Raw genomic sequence first — 22,055 nt, forward strand, 5'->3', positions numbered from 1 at the left:
ATTTCATTTATTTAAAAAGTATGTATGTATGCATGTTTTTATGTATTTTTTTATTATTTTCGTAGTAAGCAGCTAGGCCCTGAGAATACAACAATCCATATTATTATTATTTATGTGATATTGCTGGCTTTACATTCGGTGTTAGGAGTGTGGCTAGTAATTAATTAGCCTCAGTCTCAGCCTTCAAAGAATTTGCAGTATCTAGTGTATAGTGACTTTCTGATGAATAATAATATGGTAAGATGAAGAGTAAGTACAGAATTGAGCACAAAGAACTATGAAAGCACCATGGATAGAGGCACTTAGGATGGGGGTTGGTTAGATACAGGTGATGGTTTAAGAAAGCTTTACAGAGGAGGTAATATTTCCAGAAGAACTGTGGGGTTAGAAGGATACACTTATTAACTGAAAGAGCATTATTGTAGCCTACAGGCATAAAAGCAAAGTTGAATTTAGACAACTCTGCTGTGATTCAACAGATATTTATTAATCACCTGCCATTTTCTAGGTACTAGGCTAAAAAGTGCTGATACCCAGTTAACATGATAGAGTTCCTCTCCTCAAAGAGCTTCCAGATGAGTGGCAGATATAGTTAATTAAGAAAGTAATGTGACAAGTGCCAAAATAGGGGAAGAATAGGGTACAGCAAGATTACAGAGAATAGGCACTAACTATAAGTTTTCAAAACTAGTTTTCAGGTAAAGTGATTTTAAGGGTGAGGGCCTGTTATGAGAAAGGAGGGTTGTTTCATGCACAAGAAATAGCATATGCAAAGATACTGAAGATAGACTGTAGCCTATTCAGGGAATCACTAGTAGTTTTAGTATGGCTGGAGCTTAAATTCAAAGTGCTTTTTTTATTTGCATTTGGTTTTGGCTGTTATTTCCATGTGCCTCATTTGAGGAGAGGGCTAATAAGAGATAAGGTAAGCAGATATTATGAATAATATCTTAAGTTGTATTCGGTGTGGTATAAATTCATTTATCTATCTATCCATGTTTTGATTACTTCTAAATACTTCAGGGCATATTTCCTAAAAATAAGAATATTGAGTTTAATTTGTGTTGAGGGTAGTGGAGAACCACTGAAATGTTTAAACAGAATGGTGACATGTATTGAGGGAGTCGTGGGAAATTAGGGTAAACTGTGAAGAAACCAACAATTTAGATTTAATTCTGTAGGTGAAGGCACTTATTAAGAAGTCTGAGCTACTCAGATGGAATTGGAAAATCTGGGTATTGTGTGAGGTGATAGTTGAAGTTACTTGAATGGAAGACATTGAATAGGCACAGAGTTTAGAGATTAAAGAAGAGGACTTGGTAATGCAACTATCAAAAACATTTTGAGAAGGGGCAGTAAAGGAGGTAAGAGGAAAAGCAGGAGAAGAATAACTGTATCATGACACACAAGGGGAGGAAAGAGTTTTAAAAAGTGGACAGTCAGAAGTGTCACTTTAGGAACTAGACAGGGTAGAATGAAGCTAACAGAACGTAGAAATCCAGAATTCATGAATGGGATCAGTCTTAGTGCATGGTGAAGCCCCAAATCAAAATGTGATCAATTGAGGCATAAATGAGAGATAAGGAAATTCACATAGGGAGGGCAAAATGCTCTTCCAAGTAATCTGTTGGTTAACAGTACAAGGAGGAAGGATTTGAGAATGAGGCAAGGTTGAAGGAACATTTTTTTAGTCTAAAGATGATATATCATTTTGTAGATGGGGGAAGAAAGGAGGCTAGAGAAGGAAAATGAAATTGATGAGAATTGGAGATTGATCATTCATGGATATATCCCTGGGCAGAAAAAGGGGGCCTATAGAGACACAGAGTAAGGATTAGCCATTAAGAGGATTAGCCATTGACTCTGTTGTTCAAGGAAGATAGGCTGAGAGAAGTTGTAAGAATAGAGGAAGTCTAGAGCACACAAGCCAGATGAATTCCATTTTCTCCATGAAATTTGAGAATTTTATACCAAAAGTGAGAAGGGAGGCAAGAGGGACCTGTAGAAGAGAAATAAGATTTGGGGTTAATGACTGTGACAAATCAGAAAGGGAGCCACCTAGAGATGAGGAAGAAATTCCACTAAAATAGCAGTGTAAAATGAAACACACTAGACTGGAAATGAGAGTATCCATGAAGGAAATTATTGTTATTCTTTTTCTCTGCTTTCATAGTCTTCTACCTTTATAATGAGACAATACCTGTCATTTTTACTTTTCTAGATGAGTCATATTTTTTTCTAATTAAATTTCTTGTTTATTTTTAATTGTTCCTTGCGCACATGATTATAATAGCAGGTCTTTTGATGTGAAAATTGCACTAAATTTAGGAGTCACAAGACTTAAGCTCTGGCTTTGTCCCTTACAGGCCTCAGCAATACCCTATAAACTTTTCTGAGTCTGTATCCTTAATTTGATATGATGTGTATAATATCTTCCTGCCTGTCTCATGGGTGGCAAGAATCTATATTCAAATGAGCTAATTTAAAAGAACTTAGTAAATTACTAAGTACTGTATAATTGGTAGTATTAGTAATAGTACAATTTGCATTTGATGAGGATTTCTACCAAATTTCTCCTTGTTTCTTTGCACATTGTGGTCTATGATAATTAGCCGTTATACATGTCAGATTTAGCTTTTCCAAAGATTACATTTCTTGCATTTTATTTAACATTTTTCTATGTACCCTCTAGTCTTCATTAATATTTTTTAATTGGCTGACATAATATACTAGAGCTTTACTCTAAACAGTTTACTCCAAATTCAGAATAATATTAGGCCATATTAAATTTCAGTGATATGTTTTGGGCTTTTTTTTTTAAGAACACCAAAAAATTAAACATACAAGCTTCATGCTATTCTGTATAACCACATAACCATGTAAGGTTTTAGGCATTGGATGTGCCATCTTGTTATAATGAGAATCCAGTAAGGAACTCAGAAAATTAAAATGGATTTAGAAGGAAGAACTTTAAATTTAAGGCAAAAAGTAAGTGATGTTACTTATATTAATTCCCATAACTAGATGGAACACTCTTATGAAGATTTTTCTTTCTTTAGGATTCTGTTGCAAAGCCCCATGTGATTATAGCAGGAGCTGCCACAGTAAGTTATTATGCATATTCTTACGTACGGATTTTTGTTTCATTCTTAAGGACACGCTGAGGAAAAGTTAACTTATGTTAAATAGAATTCTTGATTGTACCTATATTTCGATTACTATTTCTATTATAATTAATGATGCTGATTTATTTTAATGAAACAATTTGAATAAATTTAGTAAACTTGGTGTTAAATGTCAATATTATTTTATTTATAAAATTACATTCTTCTTGAATGTCATACATTGAGTGTCTAATGTTATATCAGCTTTTTTTAATTGCCTTCATAGACTTCATGAAATAATTTGACGAAATTTTATTCTAATGTTGAATAAAAGTGGAGATTATCTTAAAATAACTTTTGTTACAATAGAGCAAGTTATAATTTTTCTGTGATAAATGCTGAATTAATGCTTATTTTTTATTTCTTAGTGGTCTATCAAGATTCACAATGGTAGCAATGAAGCTCTTTCCCAATATAAAATGAACATTACCTCCATAGCACCACTTTTAGAAAAACTGGCAAAGACTAGTGATGTTTATTGGGTCTTACAAGGTAAGGAATGAACAAATGAGTAATGAACAAATGTCATTATGTATATATTTTGAAGCATGGGTTTTTTATTGTCTCCTGTTTCAAGAAGTAGAATTACTCCTTTATGAGGATAAATCTTGAAATAAGGTTTGCAAAATTAGAATAAATTTGAGTTATTTGCTTTCCTTTTTTGAACTTAAGGAAGAGATAAACTAATAAATATAATAAGTGAAAATAAATAATAAATAAACAAAAATATCCTTCAAGGAGCCTCAGCATACAAAATGGCTGTAGCATATAACAAAAAGAATAAGTTCTCAAAGATAAATGAGATGTTTACCCCTGATTTTTATTTCTTACAAAGTATATTTATGGTGATTGGGAAATACAGAAAAAAATTATTAAGTCTGTTTCATAATATTAGAGTCATTGGAAGCAAATAAATTCTGGAATTGACAGAATGTATTTAAATTCATACCATCTAGTTTATACTTGGTAATGAAATTCTTTAAGAGAAAGTTGACATTAGATCAAGTCATTTCAGGAGTTTATTGAATGTCCATTATTTAATGTCTAGCACTATATGAAATTGCCTTGGATATTTTAGCAATTCAACTGGCTTGTCAGAAACTCTTACAATTATTTCCAAATTGAATGTCAAGTTAAACGGAACAGCAAGAGTAGTGATAATCTATTCTGCAATCTATATTATTTACAAACTAATTGTTAACCTTTCTTTTACTAAAATGAGAAAAAAATTATTTATGGTAAGTGATAAGGGACTTTGATCCTCAATAATATTACCTTCCAATTGTATGAGCAAAGCAGTGGCAGGAAAAAAAAAGATTGACTGTTACTCTTAATTCGGCAGTCTTCCCCAATCCAGTTTTATTTATTTTTTTAAATGTTTGTTGATTTATTTTGAGAGAGAGAGAGCATGCGACCAGGGGAGGGGCAGAGAGAGAGGGAGAGAGAATCCTAAGCAGGCTACATGCTGTGAGTGCGGAACCTGACGTGGAGCCTGACACAGAGCTTGATCTCAGGGATCCATGAAATCATGACCTGAGCTGAAATAAAGAGCTGAACGTTCAGCCAATTGAGCCACCCAGGCACCCCATTTTTCGGTCTAGTTTTCAATTCCCATTGCCCAGTGGTACTCAGTATCCCCAAATTTTAAACTCCTAAGATATGCTAGAACATAAAAATATTTCCTGAAAGCTGTGTACTAAGATAAGAGAGGGATAAAAGTTCTTTAGATTTAAAAGAGATATCGATTGATTCAAAGTATCTGAACTTTCACAACAGAATATGAAGTACAATCAGTGAACTTGCATGATCACTAATTCTATCAGTAGGGATTTTTTAAATGTGTTTTTAAAAATATGTGTTTTGTGTACAGATCCTGTTTATGAAGATCTATTAAGTGAAAATAGGAAAATGATCACTAATGAGAAGATAGATGCCTACAATGAAGCTGCAGTCAGCATTTTGAATAGTAGCACCAGAAATTCTAAATCAAATGTTAAGATGTTCAGTGTTTCTAAATTAATTGCTCAAGAAACCATCACAGAGTCTTTGGATGGCTTACATCTTCCTGAATCAAGCAGAGAAACTGTAAGAATTCTTGTATCTATCAGGAGATAGAAACTACAATATCTTATTAGTTTTAGCTATAAGTCACTATAATATGGTAACAAACAACTTATTTTATTACAGTCTTAATTACTTGTAGTTATTCTATCTAAACATGCACGTAGAACTAATTTTGCTTTTATACATGTAAGAGTTTTAGTAAAAGAAGGAAAGAAGTTATGGGAGGGAGGAAATGAAACTTCATTTATTGAGTGCTCCTCATTCTTAATATACCTTGTCTCCTAAGCTTATAAGTTCTCACCACACTCCTGTTTAAAAACTACTGTATTATGTTCTCTTTGCCTTAAAAACCTTAAATGTGTAAGATCAAGCTTCTGTGAAAAGCACCTTTTTAAAACATGTAGCATAATTTTTATTCTCTTATCGTTATTTTACCCTAAGTTTTATACGGGCTGCATAGTAGTTACTGAACAAATCCAGACAGATGGAAATAGGTTAAATAAGAAAGAGAACTTCATGGTTATAAATTGTCACATACAGTACAGCAGATATTATTTAGTTATTGTTTTCTTATAAAGGAGTGATTCTTAATCTTCTTGAGAATCACATAACCCCTTTGAGTATTCTGTAAAAAGGAATGATTCTGTTCCAGTCTTGCAGAAATGCGTGTTTGTGTGTGTATATGCATATACACACACATGGCTCTCCATATACTTTAAGGGGCTTTGTGGACCCCCTGGAACTGGTTAAGAACCTTGGGTTGGAGTTTGTAAGCTAGTATCTTCAAGATTTTCAGGTACAGAACTTCCTGAAGTTGCAGGGCTAAAAGTATGAGATTTTCTAAATAGTTGAGTATTTTGAACGTTTAGGCTTAAAAAATATAATCATCTTAGAGTTCCAAAATAGCCTAAACTATAAAATTTTTATAGAACTAGACTTGACTGAACTTTCAACTAGGCAGAATCTTGGCAGCTTATCTAGGAGATTTGTGCTATAATGAAACCATGTTGAAGATTCCACATTTTATTTAACATTAGAAATCTTAAAACTTTATAATTCTAAGTGCTCATAAATGATAAACCAAATGAAAAGCACATTACAAATATTGTTAGCTAAGAATTAATGATTTTTTGGTGGCAGTAATTTTACATCTTTTTTTACATCTAAAGACTGGCACTCTATCTTAAGTATCCTGCGAGTCTGCTAACTAAAATTCTTTGGGCTTTGACATCTGTCAGTATTTGTTTTACCAAAGGTCATGGCCCAATAGCCATGAAATCAGTGTTTTATTTTTTTAAGAATAGAATAGACAAATGTCAGAGTGCATTCTAGATAGTAAGGATAGATATTGTTTCCTGTGGATGTGTTCTGGGTCACATTATAAAATGAGTGTTTCATTATGGATCATAGTCCAAGAAGTTTGAAAACCCCTGAACTGGCTATTACAGATTAAGGAATACCATTATTTGCATGAGTGTTTGGGAAATGGTAGCAAAGAGTACAAAGGCATTTTAGTTTCGGTGCTGAAAAGTCAGTAATATTCACAAGAGAAAATCTAATGCAAGATACATTACTGACAAGATAATAACCAAATAACTTGATTTGTTCACAGAGTGCAATGATTCTTATGAACGTGTATTGCAATAAGATTTTGAAGCCTGTAGATGGTTCCTGTTGTCAACCTCGGCCTCCTCTTACCCTCATACAGAAGCTAGCTGCTTGTTTTTTTACTTTATCTATTATCGGATATTTAATTTTTTATATAATTCATCGTAACACTCATCGGAAGAATAAGCCATGTACTGATTTGGAAAGTGGAGAGGAAAAGAAAAATATTATCAATACCTCTGTGTCTCCATTAGAAATACTTTTACAGTCTTTCTGCAAACTTGGCCTGATAATGGCTTATTTCTATATGTGTGACCGTGCAAATCTATTTATGAAGGAAAACAAATTTTATACACATTCAACTTTCTTTATTCCAATTATCTACATCTTGGTTTTGGGAGTATTTTACAATGAAAATACTAAGGAGGTAAGAGTCATTTTCTTTTTAGCTCATGTTAACTCTTTCATCTCATTGTAAACTCTAGATTAAAGAAATAATAATCATGTACCATGCCAGAATATTCAAACACATATATAGAAGAGGACAAAAGGATATTGTGGTTGTACTTTGCCTGGTGGACTCTTAACAGTTGCTTTTTTTTGAAACAGTTTGGAAGAAATTCAGAGTCACATAAAGATTGTTGAAAAAATTGGTGAATAAGGATCTGTGAAAAAGATGTCATGACTTAGTGTTATTTTGCCTGTTTGGGAATAGGGAAAGTGGAGGTGTTCCCAATTTTATAATGGTCTACAAACATGAGATACTATTATCTTATGTAAAGTTTTTAAAAAGTAACTAAAAAATATAATTAACAAATGCCTATATGCACAAACATTTTATATTTATATATCTATACAGACATATATACACACAAATTAGAATTTATGTAATAATGTGGGCACTGCTTATAATAGTCTGAATTTCCTGTTTTCAAATTATTGTAATTGCTCAGAATATTAGCGTAACTTCTTTTTAAGGCATGATTTATTTGAATTAATAAACTCTCTTGTAAGAAGTAACTTTCATATGAGGATGACTAATCAGTTTTTTCATCTCCTTGGGAAAATAAACTATAATAATGGACCATTTTTTCACAGTAAAATATAAGAGAACTGTAAGATCTTTTCTAGCTGAAACTCCTAAGATTTTTTTAAAGAAAATTATACAATGCCATTTTTTACACTAACAAACACATCTGTCAAACTTTAAATGTAATCTTAATATAAAACCATGAGTAGCAACTTAAATATATAAAATCTCCTTTAGTTTATATTAATTCTCCAATTCATATTGTATTGAAATAGTTTCATTATATATCTTATCAAATAAAATGACAATCTTTAATTGTTTGTTTTTCTCCAAAGTTCTTTTAACAGAAGCATTAGCTTTATGTCCTATAAGAAAAATTTACTTAATAATACCTTCATAATGAATTGTAAAACAGACTGGTTCTTTTCCACAGACTAAAGTGTTAAATAGAGAACAAACTGATGAATGGAAAGGCTGGATGCAACTTGTGATTCTGATTTATCATATCTCTGGAGCAAGTACAGTAAGTATTTTGAATTTAAATTCAGAAAATATAGGAAACAGTGGCACTTTAATGTTTCTTTAAGGGCACCACCTCTTTTGTGTTTTATATTCTTGACCATTTAGAGACCCATTTTATTTTCTACCCAACCTTTATGCCTTCCCATTCTTCTCCTACCACCTGACTCTTTGAGAATGTATAGTCTTCAGGCAATAATTTATTAGTAATACCTGGCCTTAATTTTAATGGAGTAGAAACAGCTGATAACCTAAGGGTATTAATTCATGCCACCCTGTTGGACAGCTAATTTAAACTTAGGAGGAAACAATGTAGATGACACTTAATTGCAAAAGATTTCAAATAGACAAGTTACTATCAAAAGAAATCAAATTAGATGACTATATTTATATTCTACCCTTACTTGTATTTTATATTGTTACACTTCTAGAGTTTAAAAACCTTAGAACTCTTTTCCTCCATTATTCAAAGAACTCAGGTACTAATGGACTACCATTGTACCATTGATGTGCTGTACCTGGACAAAGTCATTTTTTCCTTCTCCCTAGTTGTCTTAAAAGATAGGATTCTCATGGTCTCAGGACACCCTGGATTTGACAGGAGTAAAAAAAAAACAACAAAAACAAAAAAAACGTATTCCGAGTTGTAACATTCCAGCTACGTTGCAATTAAAGCAGACTTTGGAGGGCGAACCTACATCTTATAACTACTTTTCACGCAAGTTTTATAGTGAAGGTACAAACTGATTTCTATAAAATATGCTTTAAAACAATTATGGAACTACTGAACTGTTTTTTATTGTTTTGTTTACACAAAGCACACATCTGTAAATAGTATTTGAATTGGTGATAAATTGAGATAAGTTGAGATAAGAATTTTGTCCAGACAGAAGTATTTTGAAATTTCCAAAGTAGCAGTTAAGAAAACAAATAATACTGAGGTTTTCTTCAGATATCTCCAACAATTTGAAAATAATATTATTCTTCATTGAATCTTTTCGTTATTTTCAAAAATTGTCCATGATTTTATGGATGGTTTGTTTGAAGGGCAGAAGATAAAGAAATGAAGTATAATTTTTACTGAAATTGTATGGCTATGATGTGTATATTTGTGGCAGCAGTGAAATTCCTGTCGCGCTGCAACTGAAGGGGACCTAGTGAGTTCAAGTTGGTACAGAAGATTGAAGACAGTAAAAGAAATCCGAGGCAAGGGGAGATGAGGATAGTAAGACTGTTTGTAAGCCCAGCTCAGAATTTGGAGGATAGATTTGTCAGATTCTCTAAAAAGTCAGTAGAGATGAATATTGAATCTTAGAAATACCCCTCACATATGAATAAGGATTAGATTAATTTGAGAAGGAAAAAAGTCTTTTGTTTTAAGAAAATGCCACTTAGAGACATAATTTATTGCTGACATATTAAAGGGTGATACTCCTATTTTAAAAAAATCAGATAGAAAGAATTAATGGCAGATTAAGTTCCTCAATTCAGTGATTCCAGAAAGAATTTGGATCATAAAAGGATGAAGGTAATTTGGCATTCTGTTATAATCATTTGCCAAGCTAGCATTCTAATTCTAACATATCTTAGACTACATCCCAATATATCCTAAATTACAGTTTTTAAAAATCTCTGTTCTGAAAGGACATACTTTTCATTAACAGACCATTTGTTATGATTAATTAACATATTCCTGTTCTTTTATATAATAGGATTTTGTGGTTAAAAATTACCTGTGTCTACATTAGCAAAGCATAATTAGCATGGGTTATAACATATTTTGGGACCTGATTCTTGGATATTTGAGGGATTACCCTCATTAAAAACCTTTTTTAACTGCCATGGTTATTTTAATTACATAATCTTAATGTTTTTTATTTTGAGTAAAATATGTTAAAATATGTCAAACTTTAGTTGTGCCATGTTTTTATACTAAAATAGAAACCATAAAAAAATACAGAGAATTCTTAAAATAATCCAGATGGTCTAGCAGATTGCAATTGTTGGTATAAACATTCTTTTAAAACATAATTTATAGGAAATAGGGATAAAACACTGTGAATTTCATATGGAGAGTACAGCGAGTTAGGTCTATACAGTAGATGATTTTGTGTTCCACAGTGGGTTTTTTTTCCTTTGGGAGTTTGTAAGTAACTTTCATGAAAGGATCTGAATAAAAGATCTTGAGGGAAAATTTGTGGGACTAGAAAAAGAACGAAATCTGAAGCCAGCCTAGCTATTAATTGTAATGCAGTTAAAATTCCAAACATATTTTAATATTAAAATTTTGTTGTAGTACTTGACTCATGAAAGATAAAAAGAAAAATAATTTGGATTAAAGGAGACAGAAGAGAAACGACAACTAAGTGCACTGTATGATACTTGATCCAAGATTCCTAAAAAAAATTTGTTTTTAAACCATAGAGGATGTTACTGGTACAGTCAGGGATATTTGAATGTAAATTTTACAATAGATACTGTTATAGTAATACTAAATCTTGGGTTATTAAAATGATATATGATTATGTAAGAAACTATTTTATCTTCTTAGAAGATACTTGCTAATATATTTAGGAACGATGTAGTCTGCAGCATTCTTTAAAATGGGTCAGCATGGTATATGGATATCCATTGTATTATTCTTACAACTTTTTTGTTGGCTTAAAATGCATTAAAATAAAAACTTGGGAGAAGTATTACATGAAATTTTCAATAATCCAACATTGGCAGGTACTTGGCAGATTGCTGTGATAGTGTTTAATTTAGTTTAAATGAATAGTGTTTACTTTTTAAATGTAATAACCAAGTCCGAAGTTTGTAGGCCCAGCCCCAGTCTTGAGGGGATTTCAAAGCATGTTTGTGGACAGTGATTAAAGTGATTGGGAATAGTTAGCCTAGGTTTGACAACTATTTTCAGGTACTTGTAGAACAATCAGATCTAAGAATCAGTGTATGCAAAAGGCTGTAAGGCTAGACTCTCCATTATGGAAGCCGATAGACACATGTGGCTGTTGAGCACTTGAAATATAACTAGTTGGAATTGAGATGTGCTGTGAATGTGAAATACATACCAGTTAAGTATGATTAATTGTGATAAATGTATACTAAGTTCAAAAATTTAGCCTAAAACATATAAAATATCTTATTACATCCTCATTACATGTTAGAATGAAAGTATTTTGTATATATTCAATTAAATACATTATATTTATTAAAATTAGTTTCACTTGATTCTTTGAGCTTTTTAAATATTCTGGTAGCCATATTAAAAGTGCACTATGTGACTTGCATTTTATTTCTATTGCATAGCATTGCCCTAGAAGACTGAAGTTGGTAGCTTTTACATAGAGTTAGATTTCAACTTTTCTTGAAAAGGAACTTTATGGTAGTAAATGGCCATCTGAAAATGAATGGATTGCCTTGGGAATTTGTACATATTCTGCTGTTCAAAGTGTTCAGATACTTGAAGGGAATATTTTAGAGTGCTTTCAAGAATGAGGTGACAGGCTTAGATAAATCCTGAGGTTATTTTAATACGACATTTCCTACCTTCATCACTGTGATTCTAGTAGCTTACACCTTCATCGAAAATTTCTGATTTAACGATAAGACATTTAAAAAGAACTAATGATGAAGGGCAATAAATAAAAACCCTGTTTGATATATAGATGTCAGTGCTGTAAGAACTCTGAGGAAGGAAAAATGACTTTCATCTGAGAGTAAAGATAGGAAATTTTTGAACAGGGCTCTAAAGAAGAATAAGATTTGAATAAGCAAAATATGGTCACAAGAAGAATATTCCAGGGTAGAATAAACAGATAAACAAAGGAAAGGTGACAGGGAGGCACAAGAATCACTCTAGGAGACAGAGAACCCTAACAGTTTGGCTAGAGTAGAAGGGGTATTGAAGAGTTTATGACCTATTATAAATTCAGGGCTTTTTGCCTTCTCAAAAAAGAAAAAGATGTGCTCAAGGGTGCATTCAAGGATATATACAAAAGATGCATACATTGAAGGACTCATAAAATCTATTTAAGATGTCTACTTATTTTATTTTTTCCTACAAGGTATCACTTGGAAAACATACATTAACCTGAAGTGGCCATAAGTTTGTCAATGCTGGATAATCACAGAGTGATCAGATGCATCTATAAAATAGGAGCCAAAAAATGTTTACATAGATTTAGTAATTATCCCTAAAAGAATAATCTTATAATTGCAAGGGTTGGATGTCACTGAACAAGCCTTTTAAAGATCATTTCAAGGGGTGCCTGGGTGTCTCAGTCAGTTAAGCATCTGACTCTTGGTTTCAGCGCAGGCCATGATCTCGTGGTTCCATGAATTCAAGCCCCGCATCGGGCTCTGCACTGACAGTGCGAAGCTTGCTTGGGATTCTCTCTCTCTCTCTCTCTCTCTCTCTCTGCCTCTCCCCCACTCACGCTATCTCTGTCTCTCTCAAAAATGAATTAAAAAAATAAAAATAAATTTAAAAAAAGATTATTTCAAAACCAGTGCACTAGTTGTGTTGTGGAGATCATGATCATACATGTAAAGGGGTGGTGGCTGATAGGATGAATGACAGCATTCTAGGGTTATGAGAATTAGGAGTTATAAATGAGATATTTCCAGTGATTCCCATAAAATATAGATCAGAAATGTGTTACATTTCATTTAATTTCGAAGTGAAGATAGGAGGGGTGCCTGGGTGGCTCAGTCAGTTAAGCATCCGACTTTGGCTCAGGTCATGGTCTCGCGGTCCGTGAGTTCGAGCCCTGTGTCGGGCTCTGTGCTGGCAGCTCAGAGCCTGGAACCTGTTTCAGATTCTGTGTCTCCCTCTCTCTCTGACCCTCCCCCATTCATGCTCTGTCTCTCTCTGTCTCAAAAGTAAATAAATGTTAAAAAAAGAAGTGAAGATAGGATGCTCTGAAAAACCATGGTAAATTATTCTAAGCATCTTGGTCATGATGTAACATTGATGTAGGAGAGTAAAATAAAATTGTTTTAGAAATTAAGGGTTGGGAGCACTTAGGTGACTCAGTCGGTTAAGTGTCTGATAGTTTCATCTCATAGTTTAAATTATCTCGGCTCAAATCATGATCTCACAGTTTGTGAGATGGAGCCCTCACATCAGGCTCTGCATTGACAGAGCGGAGACTGTCTGGGATTCTCTCTCTCCCTCTGTCTCTCTGCCCCTCCCCTGCTGGTTCGTTCGTTCATTCTCTTTCTCCCTCTCTCTCAAAATAAATAAATAAACTTAAAAAATTAAGAATGGGAGGGATTATGAAGATAAAAATCTTCTGCACAGCAAAGGAAACAACCAACAAAACTAAAAGGCAACCAACGGAATGGGAAAAGATATTTGCAAATGACATATCGGACAAAGGGCTAGTATCCAAAATCTATAAAGAGCTCACCAAACTCCACACCTGAAAAACAAATAACCCAGTGAAGAAATGGGCAGAAAACATGAATAGACACTTCTCTAAAGAAGACGTCCGGATGGCCAACAGGCACATGAAAAGATGCTCAGCGTCGCTCCTCATCAGGGAAGTACAAATCAAAACCACACTCAGATATCACCTCACGCCAGTCAGAGTGGCCAAAATGAACAAATCAGGAGACTATAGATGCTGGAGAGGATGTGGAGAAACGGGAACCCTCTTGCACTGTTGGTGGGAATGCAAATTGGTGCAGCCACTCTGGAAAACAGTGTGGAGGTTCCTCAAAAAATTAAAAATAGACCTACCCTATGACCCAGCAATAGCACTGCTAGGAATTTACCCAAGGGATACAGGAGTACTGATGCATAGGGGCACTTGTACCCCAATGTTTATAGCAGCACTCTCAACAATAGCCAAATTATGGCAAGAGCCTAAATGTCCATCAACTGATGAATGGATAAAGAAATTGTGGCTTATATACACAATGGAGTACTACGTGGCAATGAGAAAGAATGAAATATGGCCCTTTGTAGCAACGTGGATGGAACTGGAGAGTGTTATGCTAAGTGAAATAAGCCATACAGAGAAAGACAGATACCATATGGTTTCACTCTTATGTGGATCCTGAGAAACTTAACAGAAACCCATGGGGGAGGGGAAGGGAAAAAAAAAAAAAAAAGAGGTTAGAGTGGAAGAGAGCCAAAGCATAAGAGACTGTTAAAAACTGAGAACAAACTGAGGGTTGATGGGGGGTGGGAGGGAGGGGAGGGTGGGTGATGGGTATTGAGGAGGGCACCTTTTGGGATGAGCACTGGGTGTTGTATGGAAACCAATTTGACAATAAACTTCATATATTGAAAAAAAAAAATGGGAGGGAAATAATATTTCTAAATTATGTTTGCATATATTTTAATATACATTTTTTGCTAAATAATTAAATAAGTAGTTACACAACAATTTACAAATCTAAAGTCCATGTTTTTAAGGGAGCCAAAAATGTGGCATTTTGTTTTTTGGTTTTTTTTATCTTCTCACTGGGAAAATGTGAAATCCAGAGTTACCTCGTATTCAGCATATCTGATGATTAATAACTATGGATATCTTATATTTAATTCTAAGTGGAGGAAATACACAAAGTGTTTCACATTTATTAACTCCTGCATTCCTCATAAGAACCTTGTTATTTTGCATTTTAGAAAACTCGGACTTAAAGTCCCATAGCTGGTAAGGGGCAGAACCAGAATTTGAATCGGGTCTGATTCTGAAGTCTACATTTTTTTAGTGCTTGGTCTGTGTTGCCTAACTTTTGAACATAAATGTTTTTATTGAGCTTATACCAACTGGTAACGATGATCCATTGCCTTGATTAAATGTACTGGTTATGATGTTTCAAAGTATAGTTAGTGCCAACATATTTTACCTATTTATTTTTTTGTCAACAGTTTTTGCCTGTGTACATGCACATCCGGGTTCTGGTTGCTGCATACCTGTTTCAGACAGGGTATGGGCATTTCTCATACTTTTGGATCAAAGGAGACTTTGGAATTCATAGAGTCTGTCAGGTAGGGATGATTTCAGTTCTTCTTCTTTCATTTTGACATAAAAATATGAATATGGTCATTATAAGGCCACCAATAATTTGAATATGACATTGCACTTTAAAGTTATGTTATTTCTGTGTTCTGTGGTTAATAATTCGAGATAAATAATTTATTACTGAGGGAAGGGAAAATGTAATTTAAGTGAATGTCTAATAAAAGGACCGGTACTCAAGGGACGACACTGCTAATTCACTTCAGTTTTATAGAAATGTACAGTTACCTGGAATTATTATAATATGCTATGTTTTCTTTAAGAAGAGGATTAATATTTATTAAGTTTCCACCTTGTGCTGGACACTTCCTGAACACTATTTATCCCTCATTACAACCCTGAGTTGTGATCTTCATGTTTACAGAAAGGACACTGAGGCTCAGAGAGGCTAAATAATTTGCCTACGGTCAGATAGTAAGTGGCACAACTCTAATATCAATCTGCTTAAACCCTGTGTTCTTTGAGTGACATCACACGGTCTGACATGACTGTTAACAGAGGTCCCAAAGTCACTTTTTAATTTGAGTAATATTATTTTGTATCTATGACAACTCTCAACTTAATCCTAAATGGGGTAAATCAACATCAAACAGATGAAATGGACACCCTTTTGTTGACGTAATCTAATCTCTGCTTATAAACCATAGCCTTAGGAAGGAGACTTATGATTCTCTCCCTACATTTAGCAAGATGACAGTTGTAGCCAGAGGACAGCTGAGGTTGGTGTTTTACTTGGATTTAGTTAATATAATGATGCATAAATATTTTATATTCAACTCTTTACAGTGATTGTAGAACAAATGTAATTTTAAGGATTAGTAAAATATACTTGCAGTTATTACTTTGGTCTTAAATAAACGTTTGTACTCTGTCAGAGAGAATCTGTCTTTGCTTTTCCTGCATACCTGGAATGAAAACCATTTTCTTCTCCTTTTTAATAGGTCTTATTTCGTCTCAATTTCCTGGTAGTGGTGTTATGTATAGTAATGGATCGGCCTTATCAATTCTATTACTTTGTCCCCTTGGTCACTGTATGGTTCATGGTCATATATGTTACTTTAGCACTATGGCCACAAATAATCCAAAAAAAAGCAAACGGTAAATATACTCTCTTACTGTTAATAAATATATACTTTTCATGTACAAAATTTATTTCTCATTGTTAAAGGCTATTTTTTATTGAGACATAGTTTAAATTTATGTGTAGTTTTGATATTTGAAACTTTGTTCTTAAACTATGTTTCCAAAATGGTACAGCTAAATAATTCAAGTAATATAACAGTGCAGATTAATAGTTTGCATGTCTATTGTATGTATGTGTTTTTTTTAATCTAAATTTTTCAAAGTCGTTTTACACATCAGCTGACGCAGCATTTGTCAGACTGTCCTGTACAGAGCCTGAGTGAAGACCACTGGAGGAGAGGAGAGCAATCCAATGGGGCTCCAGGCCCTTATAGCCTTCTCTCGTCTTTGGCAGCTCTGCTTTATATATTTTACATGTATTGAGATTTTTGGATAAACATTCACTTACAAAAAGGCTTTTTATGTCAGCCAGGTCTAAAGGGCACTAATACAATTTACCCTCTAGACAACTCTTTACACACTTACTGTCAGCCTGTTGTGCATATAAAGAAACCTGAGCGTCCAGAAGGTCGTCACCTTCAAACTCCACATAGCCAGTTACTAGTCATATTCAAAGTGAGGCCACATTCATTTCTCTTCATGCTTTTTCCCCCTGAAGATCATATCATTGAAATAAAAGCTTCCCTTTTTTGGAAAAATTAAAAATTGTTGTTTTTAGTAATTTTTAACTTAACTCTTTCAATCAAATATTATATATCAAAAATATCTTCCACTGACTTCCATCATAATGTCAAATAACTTTTTCAGGAAAGAGTTGAGTTCCAGCCTTTAATCAAGTCCATTAATGTTGTTGAATAGCCTTTGTACCTTAATCCCTCGACACAAACCTAACAAATTAAATCAATATATATAAACTATGAACATGTAACTTAAAATATGCATACGTTAAAATACATTTTAAGGTTAAACGTTAGTCCATTAGGGAGTTCTTAAGCTCTTTCCTTGAAACTTTAATGTTTAAGCAGTGTTACCTAAGCTATATTCAACATGAATGTTTGTTAGAATTACATTGAACATATTGACATATTTTTCCAAATTTTGTTGTAACTTTGAATAGTACATGGGTATAATTGAATCCAGGAGATATTTTCAGATATATTTATAGTGGATGAACAGGAGATACGTAAGGTGTCAGGTGTGGGTTGTGGCCTCCTTCCTAGTGAGGCTGGTCCGTCTTTTCCTTTTTGCCCTTCTTACAGTTTATACCACTTACATATATTTTATGTATCCTATAGGCAGCCTTTGATTATTGTAAGGACTGTGCAGAGTATTAATACATTAAACAGAGACTATTTAATATGTTTTTTATGTAAATTTATACTTTTTAGTAAATTAAATGTTTTCTCTCTTAGGAAATTGTTTCTGGCATTTTGGCTTACTGTTGAAACTAGCCTTCTTGCTGTTATGTATATGTTTTTTGGCATATTCTCAGGTTTGTACAGTCTTTTCAGTTTATATTTTGTTCTATTTTATTTTAAAGTTCAAGTCAAAGTATGTAAGAAGAGTCAGAGCTTTTTTTTAGCTTCATTTTTTAATGACTGTAATAAAAGTGTCACTCTGTAGTTGACTACTCAGTGTAGTTCTTTTGAGACCTATCTACTTTTGTTACCACTGTTTTTGTTGTAAGAGCAATTTAAAGCTCTTCCTCTGGCAATTGTTCAAAATCCATTTTACTTGACTTTGATCAATCAGACGTTTATTGAATGCCTCTTATAAGACACTACTCTAAGTGGAGATCAAAATTCTCTTGACAGAATTTGCAGCTTGGTTTGTGCATTATTCATTGCTTCAAAGTGTTACTTGACTTTTCCATAACTGCATAGACTAAAATTTTGGCAGTTAGTAAAACCAACTCAGGAGCAAATGGGTTTGTATGTATGGAATATGTTTAATTTAATAAAATTTTTGGTCATTTTCTTACCTCTACCCTTTTATCCCCCTCTTATGACGGTTGAGATGTTTTCAGCTACTTTAGCAAGGTGGCAAATTCCTACCTGCTGGTCAGTCCATCAGACAGACATATTATTTGGGCAGTATGATCTTTATAACAAAATATTTTAATTTGAATGCCTGTAGTTGTGACTTATTCTGTAGTTTGCTCCCATCTCCAACATTCCCTGTCTTGTACTTAGCTGTGTCAGATGCAAATGCCATATAAGCATCGTGTGTGTGTGTGTGTGTGTGTGTGTGTGTGTGTGTGTGTGTGTGAGAGAGAGAGAGAGAGAGAGAGAGAGAGAGAGAGAGAGAGGGAGAGAGTGATCCTATAAAGCTGGTTTTTATTAGTTTGTTTTTGTAGGCTTTCATTCTTATTTTCATGCTTAGAAATAAAGCATTTTTATTTCTGCCTGACCTGCAAGGTTTTTTGCAGGAGATTTATAAATAATAAGGAAACAATAGCAAACGTATGAAGAAATAGCCAGGTAACTGCAACAGCTACTTGACACTTATTGATTAAAATTCCAAACACTCTGTGGTGCATCTGAGGGAGACAAGGGAAGGTGAACCAGAGGTTCAATAAAGGTTTCCCCAGCTTTGGATTAGTGTACAAAAGGAAAAAGTACATGGCCCAGTATAGCCCAGTGTCTTTCACAAAATGGGTGCTCACTAAGAACTTTTCTGTTGATCACATAAATAAATTTTTAATCAGAAATAATATGTTAAGTGCTAAATACATATATATGATCTACAGGACCATGTATTTCTAATAGATGCTAAATATTTCTATATTTTATTTTGATATTTATATTTCTGTACTTCATATCAATATTTATGATCTATAAGTACTTTATATTGCAACTCTTGGTAAGAATCCTCTATTTTCTGAGGCACAGATTTTGATAGGACCTCTGTTTAATAAGTTATAGGTATTTTAAATTCTTAAATGGTTAAATGGAGGATACTGTATTTTATTAAAATAATAAAGTTCTTATAAAGATTCAACATTACCTAAAATACAATGCTGTTTTCACTTTTTTGGTTTTTAATAGCCTTTTTAAAAATTGTTATGTTACATTTTCTATGCTGTGGCATTAGGTCTAATAATGGAGCTTTCCTTCAAAAAGTTTGCCGTCCTTCTTTAGTCTGGGAATTGAGGTTTTTGTTCTCTTCTTTGAAAGACTTCATTAATGTGCAGGAATGCACCCAAGACTTCTGCCCCTTCAGTCCCAGATTTTCCAGGCTTGTCAGATTAATAAGAGAGTGCATTCACTAACTTGACCAGAGTAAAATTGTAAACTTTGTTTCAAAGGCTGGTAATGGCATTTGGGTATGGTTGATTAAGTAAGGTGACTAATTCGGAGGATTCTTTTAATTCAGATGGTTGATTATAGATTATTAAGGACATTTAGAGAAGGAAAAACTGTATTTTAACTTTAACCATCATTCTTTAGGATATTGATATCATAATGGCTGAGGTCTTTTGTATTTTGATGTTTTGATCAGTAAATATTAGCTGCTTTATGTAATAGATTAAAAACCTTAAATGGAAGAATTTTCCAGTTACTAGCTTACTTTTTGTTTTAATTTTGCAGTCTCAGTAGCCTTTCATGTGCAGTGAAAGTAAGTTAACAAAAAAGTTTTAAGTCATCTTTATTAGCCGTTAGTAAAATAAATTTATTTTCAAATGAACGTCAAATTAAAGAATTTTTAAATTGTGAATAACTTTTTTATAATCCTAGTAGAAAACTATAATTTAGAATAGAGTTAGAAAACAAGTATTGACTCATACCATCTTATTTTGTGTTCTGGATTCCTTTTCTCAGGGTGCATTTGAGAAGATCTTTTCTCTTTGGCCATTGTCCAAGTGTTTTGAACTGAAAGGGAATGTATATGAATGGTGGTTCAGATGGAGGTTAGACCGTTACGTATGTATTTACCTTGTGATCTTTTGCCATTTCAAATTAACGCTTTAAAAGAATTATTTGGAAAATTATAATTATTTTTATTTAGTTTTAGTATAAGGAAGTATGTTGACTTGGTAAATTAAAGCAGCCCTCCTCCCATTTTTTATAGTGGAGAGAGGGTATGCATGTGTGTGTGTATATATATATATATATATATATATATATATATATATAGTGTGTATATATATATATGTATATATATACACACACATATATATGTGTGTGTATATATATATATATATATATATACATACATATATATATGTACATATATATATATATGAGCAGGAAAATACTGTAAAAATGTTGTCTATAAAGTGGCCTTTCTTTGAGACATAATTTTGATTTACAAATGACCCTTCATAGGGGTGCCTGGCTGGCTCAGTCAGTGGAGCCTGTGGCTCCTGATATTGGTGTCGTGAGTTTGAGCCCCATGTTGGGTGTAGAGATTACTTAAATAAACTTAAAAATAAATGATCCCTATAAACTTAAAAAAAATAAAAATGATCCCTCATATATGTGTTTTGGCCATTCAACACAATATTTATTGAACCCTAGTATATGCTCTAGATGTTGGTTTTATGAGGAATATATTAGAGAAAGAAGACATACCACCAGGCTTCTAAGCCTTACAATCTAGTTTAAAACCCAAAGTTACTATTTATATTTAGGTACTAAGTTATATACAGTATGGATTTTGTGGTAGAAGTGTGTAAAGAAGAGAGAACAGTGTCATGGGTGATTCCGTAACTTTAATCTTGAAGGAAAGATTCATTGGCCAGGAAATATCGAGCACAGCATTTGGAAAATAATGGACAATGAATAAATATTAATTACCTCTCTTCTCTCTTTCCCTTTTTTCTTCCATACTTCACTCATCCTATTTTTCATTCAACAAAGATTTTCTTTTTTTTATTGATTTAAAAAAATATTTTTAATGTTTATTTATTTTGAGAGAGAGAGAGAGAGAGAAAGCAGGGGAGGGGCACAGAGAGAGGGAGACACAGAATCCGAAGCAGGCTCCAGGCTCTGAGCTGTCAGCACAGAGCCCGACAGGGGGCTCAAACTCATGAACTGCAAGATCATGACCTGAGCCGAAGTCAGATGCTTGACTGACTGAGCTACCCAGTGCCCCAACAAATGTTTTCTTAATGCCTATTTTGTGCCATTTCTGGTTTCCAGTACCTTTGCACTTTCCAGTATACTACATTGCACTTCAAAATCACATATAAATAAAAAGCTTTGCTAAAGTCTTGCTACCAACTTCTAAATTCTCAACCTAGTCATTACAGCAATCTACCGTGATAGTTCACTTTAAACCTTTGTTTAAAAAAAAAAAAAAAAAAGGAAGCTCTATGTGCTTTCTGGTCTACCATTTTTTTTCCCCATTCTTGTGTGCATATGCTCCTTCTTAAAAGCATGATATTGGTGATGTTATTGTTGTTTTATTTGATTGAGAGTATCAAGATAAAATGTGTTTTATTTTGGTTGAGCATTTAAATTTTGCCATATGTCTTCAGAATAGTTTATTGTTGTTGTTCTTTTTTTAAAGTTTAATTCCAGTATAGTTGACATATAGTGTTATATTGGT

At 33.3% G+C, this 22,055-nt stretch overlaps 1 protein-coding gene across 9 annotated transcripts in view; it reads left to right on the top strand.

Moving 5' to 3' along the window:
• The window catches only part of CASD1 (CAS1 domain containing 1), a 141,464-nt gene that overhangs the window by 20,308 nt on the left and 99,101 nt on the right, over window positions 1-22,055 (top strand). For all 9 annotated transcript variants that reach the window (XR_006211204.1, XR_006211203.1, XR_006211205.1 and 6 more), the window contains exons 6-14: window positions 3,060-3,104; window positions 3,533-3,656; window positions 5,035-5,249; window positions 6,841-7,263; window positions 8,300-8,389; window positions 15,269-15,388; window positions 16,361-16,517; window positions 17,915-17,994; window positions 20,324-20,425. Coding sequence is in view for 4 of the 9 variants with exons in the window: in XM_042966590.1 (XP_042822524.1) it covers window positions 3,060-3,104; window positions 3,533-3,656; window positions 5,035-5,249; window positions 6,841-7,263; window positions 8,300-8,389; window positions 15,269-15,388; window positions 16,361-16,517; window positions 17,915-17,994; window positions 20,324-20,425 (1,356 nt within the window). In the remaining 5 variants the exon portion in view is untranslated. The remainder of the gene's footprint in view (window positions 1-3,059; window positions 3,105-3,532; window positions 3,657-5,034; window positions 5,250-6,840; window positions 7,264-8,299; window positions 8,390-15,268; window positions 15,389-16,360; window positions 16,518-17,914; window positions 17,995-20,323; window positions 20,426-22,055) is intronic.

This window comes from Panthera tigris, chromosome A2 (assembly GCF_018350195.1).
Source record: "Panthera tigris isolate Pti1 chromosome A2, P.tigris_Pti1_mat1.1, whole genome shotgun sequence".
Taxonomy (NCBI): Eukaryota; Metazoa; Chordata; class Mammalia; order Carnivora; family Felidae; genus Panthera; species Panthera tigris.